At 33.6% G+C, this 15,478-nt stretch overlaps 1 protein-coding gene across 2 annotated transcripts; it reads left to right on the top strand.

The window, feature by feature from the left end:
- The first annotated feature begins 6,144 nt into the window (after window positions 1-6,144).
- On the top strand, window positions 6,145-15,271 carry LOC109210494 (uridine-cytidine kinase C-like). Of its 2 annotated transcripts, none has more exons than XM_019373917.1 (12): window positions 6,145-6,249; window positions 8,208-8,574; window positions 9,199-9,313; window positions 10,077-10,272; window positions 10,355-10,468; window positions 10,622-10,795; window positions 11,508-11,702; window positions 12,334-12,456; window positions 12,528-12,649; window positions 13,979-14,093; window positions 14,218-14,493; window positions 14,701-15,188. In XM_019373917.1, exons 2-12 carry the CDS (start codon window positions 8,238-8,240, stop codon window positions 14,917-14,919), a joined length of 1,986 nt encoding a protein of 661 aa, XP_019229462.1. In that variant the 5' UTR covers window positions 6,145-6,249; window positions 8,208-8,237; the 3' UTR covers window positions 14,920-15,188. The 2 variants fall into 2 exon arrangements, with proteins under 2 accessions (XP_019229462.1, XP_019229461.1); XM_019373916.1 differs by lacking the exon at window positions 6,145-6,249 and adding an exon at window positions 6,298-6,764 and having other exon boundaries at window positions 14,701-15,271.
- Window positions 15,272-15,478: the final 207 nt, after the last annotated feature.

The raw sequence follows: 15,478 nt of genomic DNA, 5'->3' as shown, positions 1-15,478 counted from the left end.
TTTGGTACATAAGGTTGGGAAATGTAAATATAAAAAGAAGATACTTTCTTGTATTTCCTCCTTTGGCATACCTTATCCTATATATATCTTCAAGAGTTCCTTTCTTGTACGGTTGATCTTTGTATATAACTCTAGGCGGAGGTGAACTCAGAATTTGAAAGTAGTGGAAGCACTATTATCGAATAAAAATTTAAGTAACCCATATAGCGGGCAGGCACTAAGAAAGAGGGCAGTTCGGTGCATAAAGTATCCTGCATTTACGCAGGGTCCGGGGAAGGGCCGCACCCGTAGGGGTATGATGTAGACAACCTACCCTATTGCACAGATTAGTCGCTATTTCTGTGGCTCGAACTCGTGACCTATAGGTCACACAGAAACAACTTTACCATTGCTTCAATATCCCCCTTCAACGTAACGTAGCGCGCTAAAAATCAAATTGTATGCAGCTATCTAAGATTTGAATCTTAGGATGCCTATATATATATATATATATATATATATATATATAACAAAACTAAAAAAAAGTGATGCCTTTTTTTTCCTTGCCAAAGGCCTTTGCCAAATTACCTCCTTGTCACTGTTTGGATGATAATGATACCATCTTCAAAATAATAAAACAGGAAAAAAAATCCATACAAAATTACCCCCATATAATTTTAATGTTAATCTTTACGGTATAAGAAAAAGGTAAAATACCTTAAAACCCTCCTAAACTTGGCACGCATTATTGGTTGCATCCTTGAACTATCTATGGTCTTAATTCACCCCTATACTTGGTTATTCGATAGCTGTTACCCCCTTGGACGATTTCATCCCAAGAAAGTGACACGCACTCGCCTACCGCGTGGATTTTTCTGTCTATGTGGCATTTTTTTTTGAAAAATAAAATATATTTTTACCTTTTTAAGTATGTTACTTTTTAGATAATTTTTTTCGAATAAAATTTATAATAAAATTCGGATAGAACTACATTAGTTAGTCTAATTTTTTTATTTGGCTAAAAATAATAAAGTTTTAGTTATTCTTTTTTTGACCTGAAAATAAAGATTTATACAATTGAAATAAATAGTCAAGGCATCTAAAAAGTTATAAAAAAATACATAGTTTGAAATTTATTATTTTGGCTATAATTTTTTTATATAGCTCTAAATTATGGTGCTCTAAAAATATTTTTTATTTATAGATTTTACCTAAAAAAGTAAAAATACATAGAGCTATATTATGAGAAATTTTTTACTTTTTTGGTGCAATTGCAAGTTCATTATTTTGGCTATACTTTTTTTATTTGGTAAAAAATAATGGAGCTATGGCCAAATTTTTTTGTTGATTTGACTCAAAAATAAAAATACACAATTAAACTAAATAGATATTATGTATAAAGGAAAAAAAGGAAATAAATGAAACTGGTACTCCATTATTTTTGCTAAAAAAGTTTTAATTTGGCTAAAATTATGGAGTTCCTACCAAATATTTTGCAAATTCGGCCAAATACAAAAAAAGAAATATGCAGTAGGAACAATTAAACATTATATCTTAGAAGAAATTAAAAATAATAAAAGTTAGAGTAAAGTCCACATTGTATGTTAAGATGAAGCAAGAAGAAATACATAGTTGTAACAAATAAATCATTATATATGACTATATGACAATTAAAAGTTAAAAAATAATCTATTTGGAAGCTGATTTTTAAATTTTTCTTCACTTTCACGCGCTTAAAAGAGAGTACACCCACACTCTTTGTCACATCAACGTCCAGGGAGTAATGGCTCTCAAAAGGTCAAGTTGAAAAGGGTAATTAAGACCACAAATAGTTTAGGGCTGTAACTAATAATCCGTACCAAATTTAGGGGGGTTTTACGTATTTCTGCCTAAGAAAAAAGAGAGTTATAATTTTGTAGACTCTCACTCCCACATTTTAAATGTTAATCTTTAGCATCATAAGAAAGAAGATAGTTGCAATTTTGTAGACTACCAACTCTTTCTCTCTTTGAAGAGATCTAAAGAGTTCCGTGAAAAACTTTGAAAGCTTTTCCAAACGTGTCTTTTCATAAAATCATTCGGAGGATCGATAATTACACGTGTTAGTATGATCAGCAAGTGTTTGTGTTCTCGCTCTTTTTCTTTCTGGGAAAAACCGACAATTACACGTGTTATTATAAAATCAGTAACAGTTTATCAATTTCGTCACTCTTTATATTTATGTGGAGAACTGACAACTACACGTGTTATTATTAGTAATCACTTTTCTCATTCTTTTTATTTACGTGAAAGACCGACAATTACACGTGTTAAGACGAAATACTTAAATCATTTCACGTAATAAGTTCATTTTGACTTTTCAACTTTATGAGAAGCAAATAACTTGATTTGTGAGAAGCATATATTTGAAATGAGAAGCATATATATATCGTATTTAAGTATGCGAGTTCACTCATTTTTTAGATGATATAATATAAATTTTCTAAAAATTTAGGGCCTTTTAATATATTTTGACTTTGAATCACGAAATTCATCGAGCCGCCCACCGCTTTCTTCTAGAAATTTTCATATCTAGCCCTAGTCTCGAACAAGAGACCTAAATTTGTTTCACAAGGTACAGTCCACGTAGCCATTGTCAAAGTGGAAGATTAAGGAAAGGGAAATAAGTACATAGTACTAATTAAGCGCTTGGAGAAAAATCTCCAAATACACCATGTATATATTTCCACTCTTCACATGCATTTTAATTGACTTAAAAAACATTTTTTCTCATTTTGAAATCTATAAGACTATAACGTAAGGAAAAGAAGGAAAGGAAACTTCAATGAGAAGAGAAATTAAAGACTTGTAATTTGACTTGATCTAACAGCTAATTCACCACCTTTTACATGTTCAATGTAACTTGACTTGCTATAACAAATCATATACAGTCAAATCTCTCCATAACAGTCTTGTTTGTTTCGATATTTTGGCTTTTAAAGTAAATGACTGTTATATACTTATAACAACATTTGACGTTTAAATATTTTTTGACTGTTATAAATAAAAACTTATCTAAAAATCAATTGATTTTCTTTTTTTAGTATTGTATATATAAGATAAGAAAATTATTCAAATTTAAACTCTAATCCACACATTTTAAAGCTACTAGGAAAATAAGATCTTTTGAGATTGATGGAATAATTTTGTAATTGTAGCTGTTTCGTAGATTTCATTCTCTTACCAATATAACGCTTGAATTTGCGAAAATTCGTGTCCATATTTTCAGCAAAAAGGTATTCAATATAAAATATGTCATGTGCAAATCTTCAAATCTTATGTCTTATGCAAGATATAAACTTCGTTAAATTAAAGGATTGTGTGTATATTTTCAGAATTATTGTTAGTAATCTTTAATATTCTATATGGCTGTTATAGAGGGGTAATTTTACAAAGAGCATTAGGTAAAAAGCTGTTATAGAGAGGTAGATCATAACTTAAAAAATCAATTATGAGAAAACTTAGCTTTTACAGTTAATGACTGTTATATATGGATATAACAACAACAACAACGACCCAGTGAAATCCCACTAGTGAGGTCTGGGAAGGGTAATGTGTACGCAGACCTTACCCCTACCCCAAGGGGTAAAGAGGTTGTTTCCGAAAACTCTCGGCTCAAGGAGACGAAACTTAGCTTTTACAATTAATGACTATTATATATGGATGATGTGTATAAATTTGTTACCCTGTTAGTGTAAAACAATCAGGGGCGGCGCTTCCCTAAAGCAGGTAAAGCAACCGCTTTAGGCCCCATATTTGTGGGGCCCCCATTTTTTGTAACACCTGATAGGCTATATATAAGTTTAAAAAATGTTAAGTGAAGTGAAAATGTTTGATTTATTCCTTTGACATATATAGAGATTAAGGATTTACAAGTGCTATAATTTCTGCCAAGAAAATTGCATTTGAAATGAATATCGAACCCGAGTTTTGTAAGAGACGTGTGATATATAGAAAGAAACAATTTGGTAAGAATATTGATAATAAAATCTCAAAATCTCTCGAAGAGTATTTTAGAGTTGATTACTTTTGTACATAGTAGACAAGGCTATTTTTTCACTTCAAAATAGATTTAAACAATTCGAAGCATATGAAAATATTTTTGGTTTTCTATTTAGCGGTAAAAAACTGAGATCGCTCGATGATAGAAATTTAAAAAAAATATTGTCTTTATCTTGAATGTTCCTTAAAGCAAAATAATCAATTCGATATTGATGATTTAGAATTATTTTCTAAATTAAAAGCGTTAAGAAAAATAGTACAATTAGAAGATACAGTTTATTGATATACTCAATCAAATAAAAAGATTTGATTCTTTTCCAAATACTTATATTGCTTGTAGAATAATGTTAATAACTTCTGTTCCTATTGCTTCAGCGGAAAGAAGTATTTCAAAATTAAAAAATATTACCTAAGGTTAAATGGATTAGCTATATTGTCGAAATACTTTTTAGGAGAAATTAATTATAAGAAAATTATTAATAATTTTGTATTTAAAAAAATCTAGAAAAATAGATTTCAAATAAATAAATAAATAAAATTTAAAAAGAGGTTAAGGCCCCTCATAAAATTTGTCTTTTAGGACACAAAATTTATTGGGCAGTCCTTGAAAACAATCTGTCACTTCTTCAGATGCATTTCATATTGAATAATAAAATATATACGAGAAAGTAAAAGTCAAAAAACAAACATAAACTAGTAGCTCATTGTTCTTATTTTTTTCCCTCCCATTCTAAATTGTTTTTTTTAAAGGAAATGATCCATGTACAAATAAGGTAATTGTGTCAAAGTCAACATATATCACAACCACTTAGAAAGGAGAATTTACAATTCGAAATAAGAAAAATAATCCATCTTTCCATGCTTAACCATAATGACATTCTCTTCTTAATATTATTTTTCTCTCTTAGAAAATACTTTTTTGATAGTTAAAGTTATCATTGTGCAACTTATATATTACGAGTTTAAATTGTAGAAATAATCACTAATGCTTGCATTAAGTAGCTATTTATTTTACATCCTTAAAAGTGCGATCCTTCACCAGATCCTCTGTCAATACGGAATACATTGTACACCAAATTATATTTTTTTTTTCCTCAGAAAATAGTAGTGTACTTTATTTTATTCCAAGAAATTCACACCACTCATTATGTCACTATGTCATGATTCTACTACGTGTACATTACGGAAAGCCGCCTCCCATTAATAATTGCTGTTACCAATAATTTTAATTTCAGTAATTTTTTCTACTAATGCCTAATTTTTGCTTAGAATACCGACCAAATGATGGTAAGATTAATTAATGATAATAGAAAATTAGGGTATTTATTAATTAACGACCAAATTTGGGTATAGTGGGCTCAAATACGGGTACGGACATCGAATGGGTAAACCCAACCAAAAAAATCATAATATTTTACTAATAATTATCATTTATCATTTTTGTCGATATTATAGTAATTATTATTATTTATTATTATTATTATTATTATTGTTATTCATATTATAATACTCCTTTCGTCTTAATTTATGTGATAACCCTAATCATTGTTACTTTCTTCACTTATAATGATATACTTTTCTTTAATAATAATAATAATAATAATAGTAATAATAATATAATGCTCTTTTTCGTCCTAATTATGTAGTAATTTTTCGAGTGTTAATTTAACTATTCTTTGTAGCTAATTATATTAGTTTAACTCAATATTTGAAAATTATGAGATAGATATTTAAAATTATATATAAAATATTATAAGTTATAATTCTTCTCGTGTTAATTTAGTATAAAAAATTATTGTAAAATATTAATTCAAAATTTATATACTTTAATTTTCAAAAAGCTAAAAATACCACATATAAATTGGATAGAGGGAGTAATAATACTACTCTCTTTTAGGATGCAAATAATAAATGCTCTTGACTCTGCTCTATTTGCTGCCTTAAGATTTGTTTGCAAATTCAATTTCGTGGCAAAATCTCCTGAATTCCCACTTCCCCAAATATTCTGGAAAAATAATCACCTTCCTTCATTCCAGCAAAAATATCTCACATACCTCGATAATTATAAACCAAAAAAATAAAAAGGAAAAAGCAAAAACAATAAAAAAAGAAAAAGAAAAGAAAAGAAAAGGAAACAAACATATATAAATTGAGCCCTTAGTAGAAATAAGGGCCAAAAAAGCTTCTACGCTTTTCTTGCAGTAACATCACTGTAGCATATATTCATAGGTCAGTGTTTTTTTGCTCTTCCAACTTCTACATTGAACTTAATCTGATATTTGTGATTAAATATTTTTTTTATTTCATTTTTTTTTTTGCCTCCATTGTGTTTTCTGGGTTGTTACTTGTGTTTGCTTTAATGCTGAAGTGGGTTCTTCTTGTTTTCTTCCATTTTTTGGTATTAAATCCCAAAGGGGTTTCGAAAAAAGTAGTACCTTTTTTTGGGTATTTATTGTGTTTTCTTAGTTGCAATGTGTAATTTGATGACTGTTATAGTTTACTGCTGCACTTTTTCTCTTGAATATAAGCAGTTGCCTCTGAATTATCAGTTGTTTGTGAATTTTGTTTAGTTTAAACATACCTCTTTTACCACCAAGGGTGTGGTGGGATGGATGGAATCTCGTCATTCTTAACTATAGGTCTCGGGTTTGAGTTCCTGGGAATGGAGAAACTGCTGGTCGGGAGAGCTTTCCCTTTTAATGGTCCTACGTGGTACCCGAATCTGGATTAGTCGGGCAAATCAGGTTTCTGATACAAGATGCTTATACCCAAAAAAGTAGAAAAAAAGATGCCTCTTTTATGAATATTTTAATGAGCTTTTATGGCTGGACATTTGTTCGTGACGACATGCTAGTTGCTGTGTTTATTAGGTTATGGTTAAAGTTTATAGGACATTCAGATAACTTTCAACAACAGTAATTTTCAGATTAACTTTAGTGAAATCTGTTGAAAAATCAAACCGTTCCTGTTTTGGATTTTGTGATGTCCGTGTTTCAGTATTGTTTGTTTAAAAGGTTTGTCTTTATTGAAAAACACCTAGCTTGGTTGGTACCAGTGTTTACAGGAAAATGCATGTACATGTTCCCTGTTAATTGCATTCGAGCAAATCAGTAACGTGGTTGCCTTAGTAGTAATGGAGTAAGACAACATCTTAGTTTGAGTCCAAATCGATGAGAAACTTACCCTTGACTTTGCCCCTTATCCTTGTAAACACTTTTAGCAGCATATGCAGATGGAAATTTAACCTTTATGGTATATGCCATCATATACAGAGGTAGAGCTATGATTTGAAGCTTATGGTTCTGGGATTCTAGTTCTTTTTAGTTACTGGGTTCTAAATTAATAATTTGTACTATTCAATAGATTTTTTAAGACACATACAAGGTTTGGACCAAAGCTATTTTGTTCTACAGAACCCGTAGCCAAAGAACTAGCTCTGCCCCTGCTCATATACATGCAAAAGGCTGATGCTGTCTGCATTAAATCCAACAATTGATGTATTCATAATAGATGTCTGTTAGTTAGGAAGTGAATGTTCCGTGAAGCCTCCCGATTTTAGTAACAGTTGACTATGTCAGTCCTGGAGGATATGTTTTTGGGTCATAGGATAATGGGCTATATTTTCAATCATGGATGATAACAATCTTTCTACTTAAATGTTCGTTCGCGTTGTGGTCCTTTAATCATTTTTCCCGATGATGCTCTACTGCAAAGGCAACCTTGATTTCTGCTATAGCAGCTATACCATACACTATAGTTTCTCTTCTCTGCGGCTCTGCCTATCCAGTCTCAGTGATGCAACTAAGTTGTCGGAGATCCTACCAGATAAAATTTCTACAAGTCATGAGTGTAGTTGCTGTGATTACAAGCACGTGATGACTATTTTTTTGTGATTCCAATGTGTATTTAATATTTTAATGAGAGAATGATGCTTGACTTTTCATTTAAGCAAACCATAAGAATTGAAAATCAGGGCAGCTTTTATGCAAGAGATTCTGTAGGGTTTACAGTGATTATGTGAGCATAATTCTTCGGTGCTTTATCTTCAGCATGTTAATAAGTTAATTATTAGATAAGAAATTTTATACAGGTCTATGATTATTAATTGCATCATTTTGGCTTATGTTTTTATACTGGATCATTGTATTCTCATTCTGATCTTTAAATGGGTTGTTTTGTAATTACAGAGGATAATTCTGTGTAGTTTTGATTCTAAAATGGCTAAAGATAATGGCAATGCTGAATCAAATCATCGAAGAGCTGGTCTCTTAAAGGACCAGGTTCGACTAGTTAAGAGAAAGAATTGTGATCGATATGAGATTGTCTCGATACCTGATAATTTGTCATTTGAGAAAGGATTCTTTGTTGTAATCCGTGCATGCCAATTGTTGGTTCAAAAGAATGAAGGATTGATTATAATTGGAGTAGCTGGTCCCTCTGGAGCTGGAAAGACTGTATTTACTGAGAAAATACTCAGCTTCATGCCAAGTGTTGCGGTTATTTCAATGGATAACTACAATGACGCTAGTCGAATAGTTGATGGCAACTTTGATGGTAAGAATGTATTTACTCTCTCTCTCTCTCTCTCTCTCTCTCTCTCTCTCTTTAAATTTTTTTCCCCAGCCACTTCTTTGAGGCCCTCTGGTTACAAGTGGGAAATTTCACTTGTATACCATGCTTTGACTAAAAATTTCAAGTTCACACCGATTTCAAGGAGGCTCAAAGGTTCAGGACTCTATTATTCTCTGTAGAGTTGGCACTTTGAGTTCTTATAAACCTCCCTTTTTATTTTTCTTTATCATTGGGAAAGTCTTGGTGATTATTCGGCAAAATCCTACTGAATAGAGCGCTATCCTCTTTCGGCTACTGAGTTAATCCTTTAATTTGAGAACACCAGACATTTTGCAAAGAGTTGTGAGAGCCACAGTATATTGGCTAATCTTTCTCTGCTTAATTTCTTTTATGCACAGGAACGAGGTGGGTGCCTCTTCTAATCGTGAAACATATATGTTTAATAGAAGATAACATTCAGTGAAAAAGTCTGAGCTGAGATCTAATCTGCTCTTAGCTGATTTCTCTTTATTGCTTTATCCTGATATCGGTGTCACTAGTACTTCTAGATTAACTTAATACTAGATGATTTGTACTTTACCAGGTCTAAATATGTTTTTGAAACAGATCCACGACTAACAGACTATGATACGCTGCTAAAAAACATCAATGATCTAAAGGCTGGGAAGCCGGCTGAGGTTCCAATATACGATTTCAAATCTAGCTCTCGTGTAGGCTACAGGTTCAGCTCCTTACTTCTAATTCATGTAATATGCTATGCTTTTTATCTGCATGATGTCATTATGCATTCAAGCGACTATTAAAGTTTTGTTTACCTGTTCTTAGTCTTCGAAAATATTATGTTTGAATGCTTAAAAGGGAAGTGTACCTCCAAGCTTTCAGCTGTTTGCAGATCCATATATGAATTTGTTGGGTGGGTTCTATTACATGGCTAAAACAATAATGACATCTTTGGAGCTATGGTACCTAGACTCTTCATTGACCTGATTCAAACAGAAAATTAACTATAAATTGACATACCCAAATTTTATACAACTAAGTCCATTGTTCATCTTCGTGGTGGTTTATGCTATCAACTAGTTTAGTTTTGCTTGTTTTTTGTCTCTGTGGTCTACTCAGAAGGTGCTTGTTCCTTGACTCGCGAATGCTACTTAATTGGCATCAGGGTTGCTGATTTTTCATAACATAGTTGGAGTTCAGTCATTACATAGTTGTCTTTATTCTTTGAAATGAGGCCCCACATTACTCTTCTTTTCCTGGTCAAGGTTTTAGTTTACGTTGGTCTTTGACCCCCTTCTCTTGGCTGATTTATCCTTTCTGACAAGTTCTTTACTGTGGTTGGTTTTTCTTGTCATATGTCTATTGAATAATAAGCCTTTCTTGTTCAAAGTTGGGAACACACCTTTTTTGTTTTCTTTTAATTATCCAAGGTTTATCTGTTACATTTAGTATGATCTGAACTTATGCCATTAGCTGTACTGCAGGACTCTTGAAGTACCTAGTTCCCGCATTTTGATTATTGAGGGTATCTATGCCTTGAGTGAAAAGTTGCGTCCTTTGTTGGACCTTCGCGTATCTGTGACAGGTGGAGTTCACTTTGATCTTGTAAAAAGGGTTTTACGTGATATACAACGTGCCGGGCAGGAGCCATCAGAGATAATCCATCAAATATCTGAAACGGTCTGTTTCCTCTATGAATTTTGGTCAAAAAAGGACTTGAAACTTTCTGTCCTCACTCTCCGAGCCATAATGTCTGGTGCAGGTTTATCCAATGTACAAGGCTTTTATTGAACCTGATCTCAAGACTGCACATATAAAAATTATCAACAAATTTAATCCGTTTACTGGATTTCAGAGTCCTACATACATTCTAAAGGTAAGGATATTAAAAGTAAATAGCACTTCTAATTTCCTGACATGGAAAACTATAGCAATCAGAAATAAATGACTATTTGTTACAAAAGAAACGAATGACTTAGTTAAAATTATAACGACATAAAAGGGCTTATCTAATCTCTTGTACCTTTAGTCTTCTAGGAATGTGAATGTAGATCAAATCAAGTCTGCCCTATCTGAAGAACACACTGAAAGTACGGAGGAAACTTACGACATATACCTTCTGCCACCTGGTGAAGATCCAGAGACTTGCCAATCATATCTGAGGATGCGAAATAAAGATGGAAAATACAGTCTCATGTTTGAGGTTTGTCTCTTTTGTTATAGTGATCAGTGCTTTTGACAAAATACTGACCAACTGCTACAAAGTACTTTTATTTGCTAGGCCATTTTGGCATTACTATGTAGGCTATTGATGACAATCTGTTATTCTCCTAATTAATTTTCGATAGTCGTGTGTGTAGTACTATTCACTTTCCTGAAACACTTGAATAATGTTCAAGCTTTTGGGAAACAACATTTTCCTGTCCTTTTACCTGCATTCTCTATTTTGAGATAGTATCAGGGGCTAAGAAAATTTCAAGTTACTTTTTGCATTCTTAACCCTCTATTTCCTGTAGCTGATGTCAATGACCTAGCGCTTTAGTGTTATTTCGTCAAATAACTTGAAAAGAAAAAGAGCGTCAAAGACTTCCTTGCTCATTTTATGTTGCAACTGTTGTATGCCACTATAAGAATGCAATACTGTGGGATTGATTGGCACAATTATCCAACAGTACATTTTATGTTACAGCCCTCCTGATTCGTTCTTTGGATTATATCCTTTATTGAGGGACTTGAGGATGTATTGGTTACTCGTCTTAATTTCTACTCCATGGTTATATATTTACTTTATTTGATTATTTGGTGGTGCTTGAGTCTATCAGCTTTTCTTGACAGACTAAATTTGCCAAGAATTATTTGTACATGTGAAAAGCTGGTATACTTGAGTTTTTTGATGGTTGCAACTTAAATTGTAGGAGTGGGTCACTGATTCTCCATTTGTCATATCACCAAGAATCAGTTTTGAGGTTAGCGTGAAGCTTCTTGGTGGATTGATGGCTTTGGGATACACAATTGCGGCAATACTCAAAAGAAGCAGTCACGTGTTTTCTGATGAAAAGGTCTGCGTGAAAATTGATTGGCTAGAACAACTGAACCGCCATTATGTTCAGGTAGTAGACTTGTTTTACCCTTTCCTCCTTGCTAAGATACATGCTAAAATCTCGTCATTTTGTTAACTCTCCGGTCTTGGCAATGATGTTAAGCTAGAAAGCGATCCTTGAAAAATTTGCAAAGGCCTTTTTGGGTTTTAGTTTTTATTGCATGGATTATTATGGTCATTCTGTCATTCGCGGGGAAACCAATGCTGCCTCACTAGCAAATGATTTAATTCATAAAATAGGAAAGCTTGAAAGTTGCAGTGAGTTCTTTAGGCATCACTGTTTTATATATCTCTAATGGTGTCTGCATGATATGTCAAATATTGTCCAACTGCAATAGCTCACTTTAAATTGTTCACTATCCAAGGAGATATAAGCTGAGTATGTATTTTTCTCCTGTTATCTTGAAGAGGAGTAAACTGGCAATTTGCAGCTTCTGATTTATTTTGGTTTACCAATTATAGAGAGTATAACTGGCAAGGAAGAGGTGTTATTTTAAGACTTTGATGTCAACTGCATTAGTTGAGGATTGATCTCCCTGTTGATCTTTAATAATTCAGATTGACTGGTTGTCTCTTAGGAGTCAGGACTAGGAATATTGTTTTAAACTTCTAATATGCTAGATTTTCTTAACTTTGCAAAGGTACAAGGAAGAGATCGCCTTATTGTAAAATCTGTTGCTGATCAGCTGGGACTGGAGGGTTCATACACTCCACGTACATATATTGAGCAAATACAACTAGAGAAGCTGGTGAATGAAGTTATGGTATGCACAGCTTCCATAGCTTTTCTTAATGTGCTGTTATGGTTTTCTGTCACTTAGCAGATATATCGCAGGCACTCCCAGATGATTTGAAAACAAAGCTTAGCTTAGATGAAGATCTTGTCTCCAGCCCGAAAGAAGCTCTCTCTCGAGCCTCAGCAGAGAGAGTAGCATGGAGAAATAAGAATTTCAGAGGGTACACATCTATCCCCTTTTTTCCCTCTCGACTAAATAGCTTTAAGTAATGGCTTAATGCTTGTTACAAAAGAACTAAAAGAAAGGTGTGAAAAACAGCGGATTTCATCAATAAGCTGAATCATGTCTCTCCATGCCAGTAATTGCTTGTGGCTCAATACCGTTAATAGAAGGCTGCTTAGATTAAGCAATCCTTTTAACTGCTGTCAGCAAATGAATTAATCATTAGTGACAACTATCCTTTTCTAATAAAAGAGGGAAAGAAGAGGAGGGGGTGGCGGCACTAGAGAGTCTTGTAGGTGAGTACTGAGAGGAGCTTCTTCAGCTCTAATTTGCACACTTGACCTATCATCTAGATGATTTGCCACCTATGGTTTGTACATACTAATGTGGCTGCAGGAGTTACTGGATGAGAGAGCTACTGAAGAAAGAAGAGGATAAAGTCTCACCATATTCATATTCATGCATATTCTGATAGGCACGAGCTTATGTGTATATGTGCCTATGTGTCATTCTGTTTGATGTGTAGGTTGAATAGTTCGCTCGCAGATATTAATTTGTTTGATTAGGTCTTCAACTCCTTATCAGTTTGTACATAAGCAAGTCACTCTTTGCATTCTATATTCTACGAAATGCTCTGACTTGGCTGGGTATCCTGGTGAGAAACCAAATCCTTATAATGAACAGCTGAGCAGATTCAATGTTTTTTTAGTCATTAGCAATTTGCATGCCACAATAGCGGTATCATTGTTCTGTGTATTTTAAGGATTTGTCACCAGGACTTCTCATACACGTTATCTCTCTGATGACATCCTACGAATTCTCAATGGTTGGTTATATGAAAGTGGCAATATTCTGCTGTTGGTGATCTTGTCACCTTATCCTGCCCTTGCACGTTCAAGTTTGCTTCTACGCTTTTATGCATTTTTGTGACTCAGATAATTTCCCTGTTAGAGCACAGTTCAATTATAAGTTGTATGATATCCACAAAAGTTATTTGTATTGTGAAGTATGTTAAAGTTTAGGTAAACGATGCAAGGGCATACTGCTGAATGCTATGAATGGTTGAGTTGTGAAACATGGAAATATTAACGTGTTGTTCTCGTTTGCTTGTTGGTGCCTGTTCAGTCCTGGACTGTTTTAGACCTTGGCATATTTGGGTGTTTATGTCCTAGATAGGAATTTAAAGAGCATTAGTCTTAAATGTGAAGTGTTTCAGAGACTTGCATGGATCCTCCATCCTTATTGGAATGAAACCCGTCGATGACGAAATTTTTTGATGTCAAGTTCATTTGTCATTGATCTGGTTATTTATTTATTTATTTTGCAGTGGATTGTCACATTCATACGCAAATCACAGGGAGAAAAATCTATCCAAGATAGATACTGATAGTCGGAGGTTTGATGACAGAAACACTGATTCAGCAACAACATTAGCAAACCAGGTTTTGCATTTAGCAACAATGAAATATTTTCAAGTTCTTTTACTACTATTGCTTTCTTGGCGTGCATCACGTCTTTCGTGACACTTCCAGAGATTTACCCTTCCTGTTGTCCTTGTTTCATAAGGGAGCTGTTACACATTTATCGGAACAAATTTCTACCTTGAATGATCGGATGGATGACTTTACATATAGAATGGAAGAACTTAATTCCAAGTTAAGCAGCAAAAGAGCTTCTCCGAGCACTCAAAATCTGGCTTTGCAAGCTGAAGCTTGTAATGGATCCGGCCCAACTTCTTACTTCATATCTGGCTTAGAAAATGGTTCCTTGACAGGATCGATTATGCCAAACTCCTCATCATCTTCTTCGCTAATTCCAAAGGAGTCCACGCTGATGGAAGAGGTACATTTTTCACTATGCTTTTCCCATGCAAACCTATGTTAATCATCTTTTTTTTTTTGTCAAAGTGGTCAATTTGCACTGTCTTCTGCTACTAAAGAGGCGGCCGGTGCACTTAGGTCCCGTTATGCTCAGAATCTTTTATTAGATAACTAAATTATTCTTCCTGAAGTATGCGAGGTTTTCTTACATTCTCTTTGTGATGCACAGCTATCTAATGTTGCACGTGGACAACGTCAAATTATACATCAGTTGGACAATCTTAGCAATCTTCTTCGCGACAGGCTAGGAGAACAATCACGGCAATCAAAAACAAGCAAGAGAAGAGATATTAGGGATATTGATTCGATCAGAGTACCTCTCGTTGTGACCTTAGCAGTTGGTGGATTGGGATTCTTTCTGTTTAAGAGCTTACAAAACAGAAACTGATTCTTCTTCCTAATGTGAAACTGTGCATCATTGCTCCTATAGACAATTTTTATTTCATAAGCCCCATGCTAGTATTTTGCTTATGGTACCCTTCGATCGGGATACACTAGTGTTCATGGATCAGACTGATCTGTGTATTGGGGCAAGAAAGGCAAATTAATGCTTTCTATTTCCCAGTGAGTTTTGTTTAAAGAAGGGGATGAATCTTGGCAAGTTTTGTTATACTTGTGGGGTTGCTTTGATTAAATATGTTCTTCAAAAGTTCAATAGGAGTTGGTCTATGTGAGGAAACATTTTTTGGGCCTTATTGTACATCTTGTATGTGCATAAAAAATAACACCTTGGTATCTGATGTTGAATACAGTACACATATTTTTCAAAGAGTTAAACTAAAAAAGTATAATTTTTTATGTCAAAACAGCACAGTATAGCCAGTTTTCGGATTGGTCATTCAAAAATAGTCAGCGTTTACCAAGTCAATGAAAAATAGCCACTATTTTGCTGCAACAGAGACCGGTCCAGCATAATATACTGGAGTTCGGTGCACCTGTGTATGAAC

The sequence above is a fragment of the Nicotiana attenuata genome, unplaced genomic scaffold (genome assembly GCF_001879085.1).
Source record: "Nicotiana attenuata strain UT unplaced genomic scaffold, NIATTr2, whole genome shotgun sequence".
NCBI lineage: Eukaryota > Viridiplantae > Streptophyta > Magnoliopsida > Solanales > Solanaceae > Nicotiana > Nicotiana attenuata.
Note: the sequence above shows the minus strand (reverse complement) of the source record. Positions and strands in the feature narration are given on the sequence as shown.

What these genes read in the sequence shown, in the direction of transcription:
- LOC109210494 (XM_019373916.1), top strand. Translation starts at nt 6,720, where the DNA reads ATGGTCCTACGTGGTACCCGAATCTGGATTAGTCGGGCAAATCAG. An exon ending in GGATTAGTCGGGCAAATCAG is followed by an intron (nt 6,765 to 8,207) that starts GTTTCTGATACA and finishes TTGTAATTACAG; the next exon opens with AGGATAATTCTGTGTAGTTT. An exon ending in AGAAATAAGAATTTCAGAGG is followed by an intron (nt 12,650 to 13,978) that starts GTACACATCTAT and finishes TTTATTTTGCAG; the next exon opens with TGGATTGTCACATTCATACG.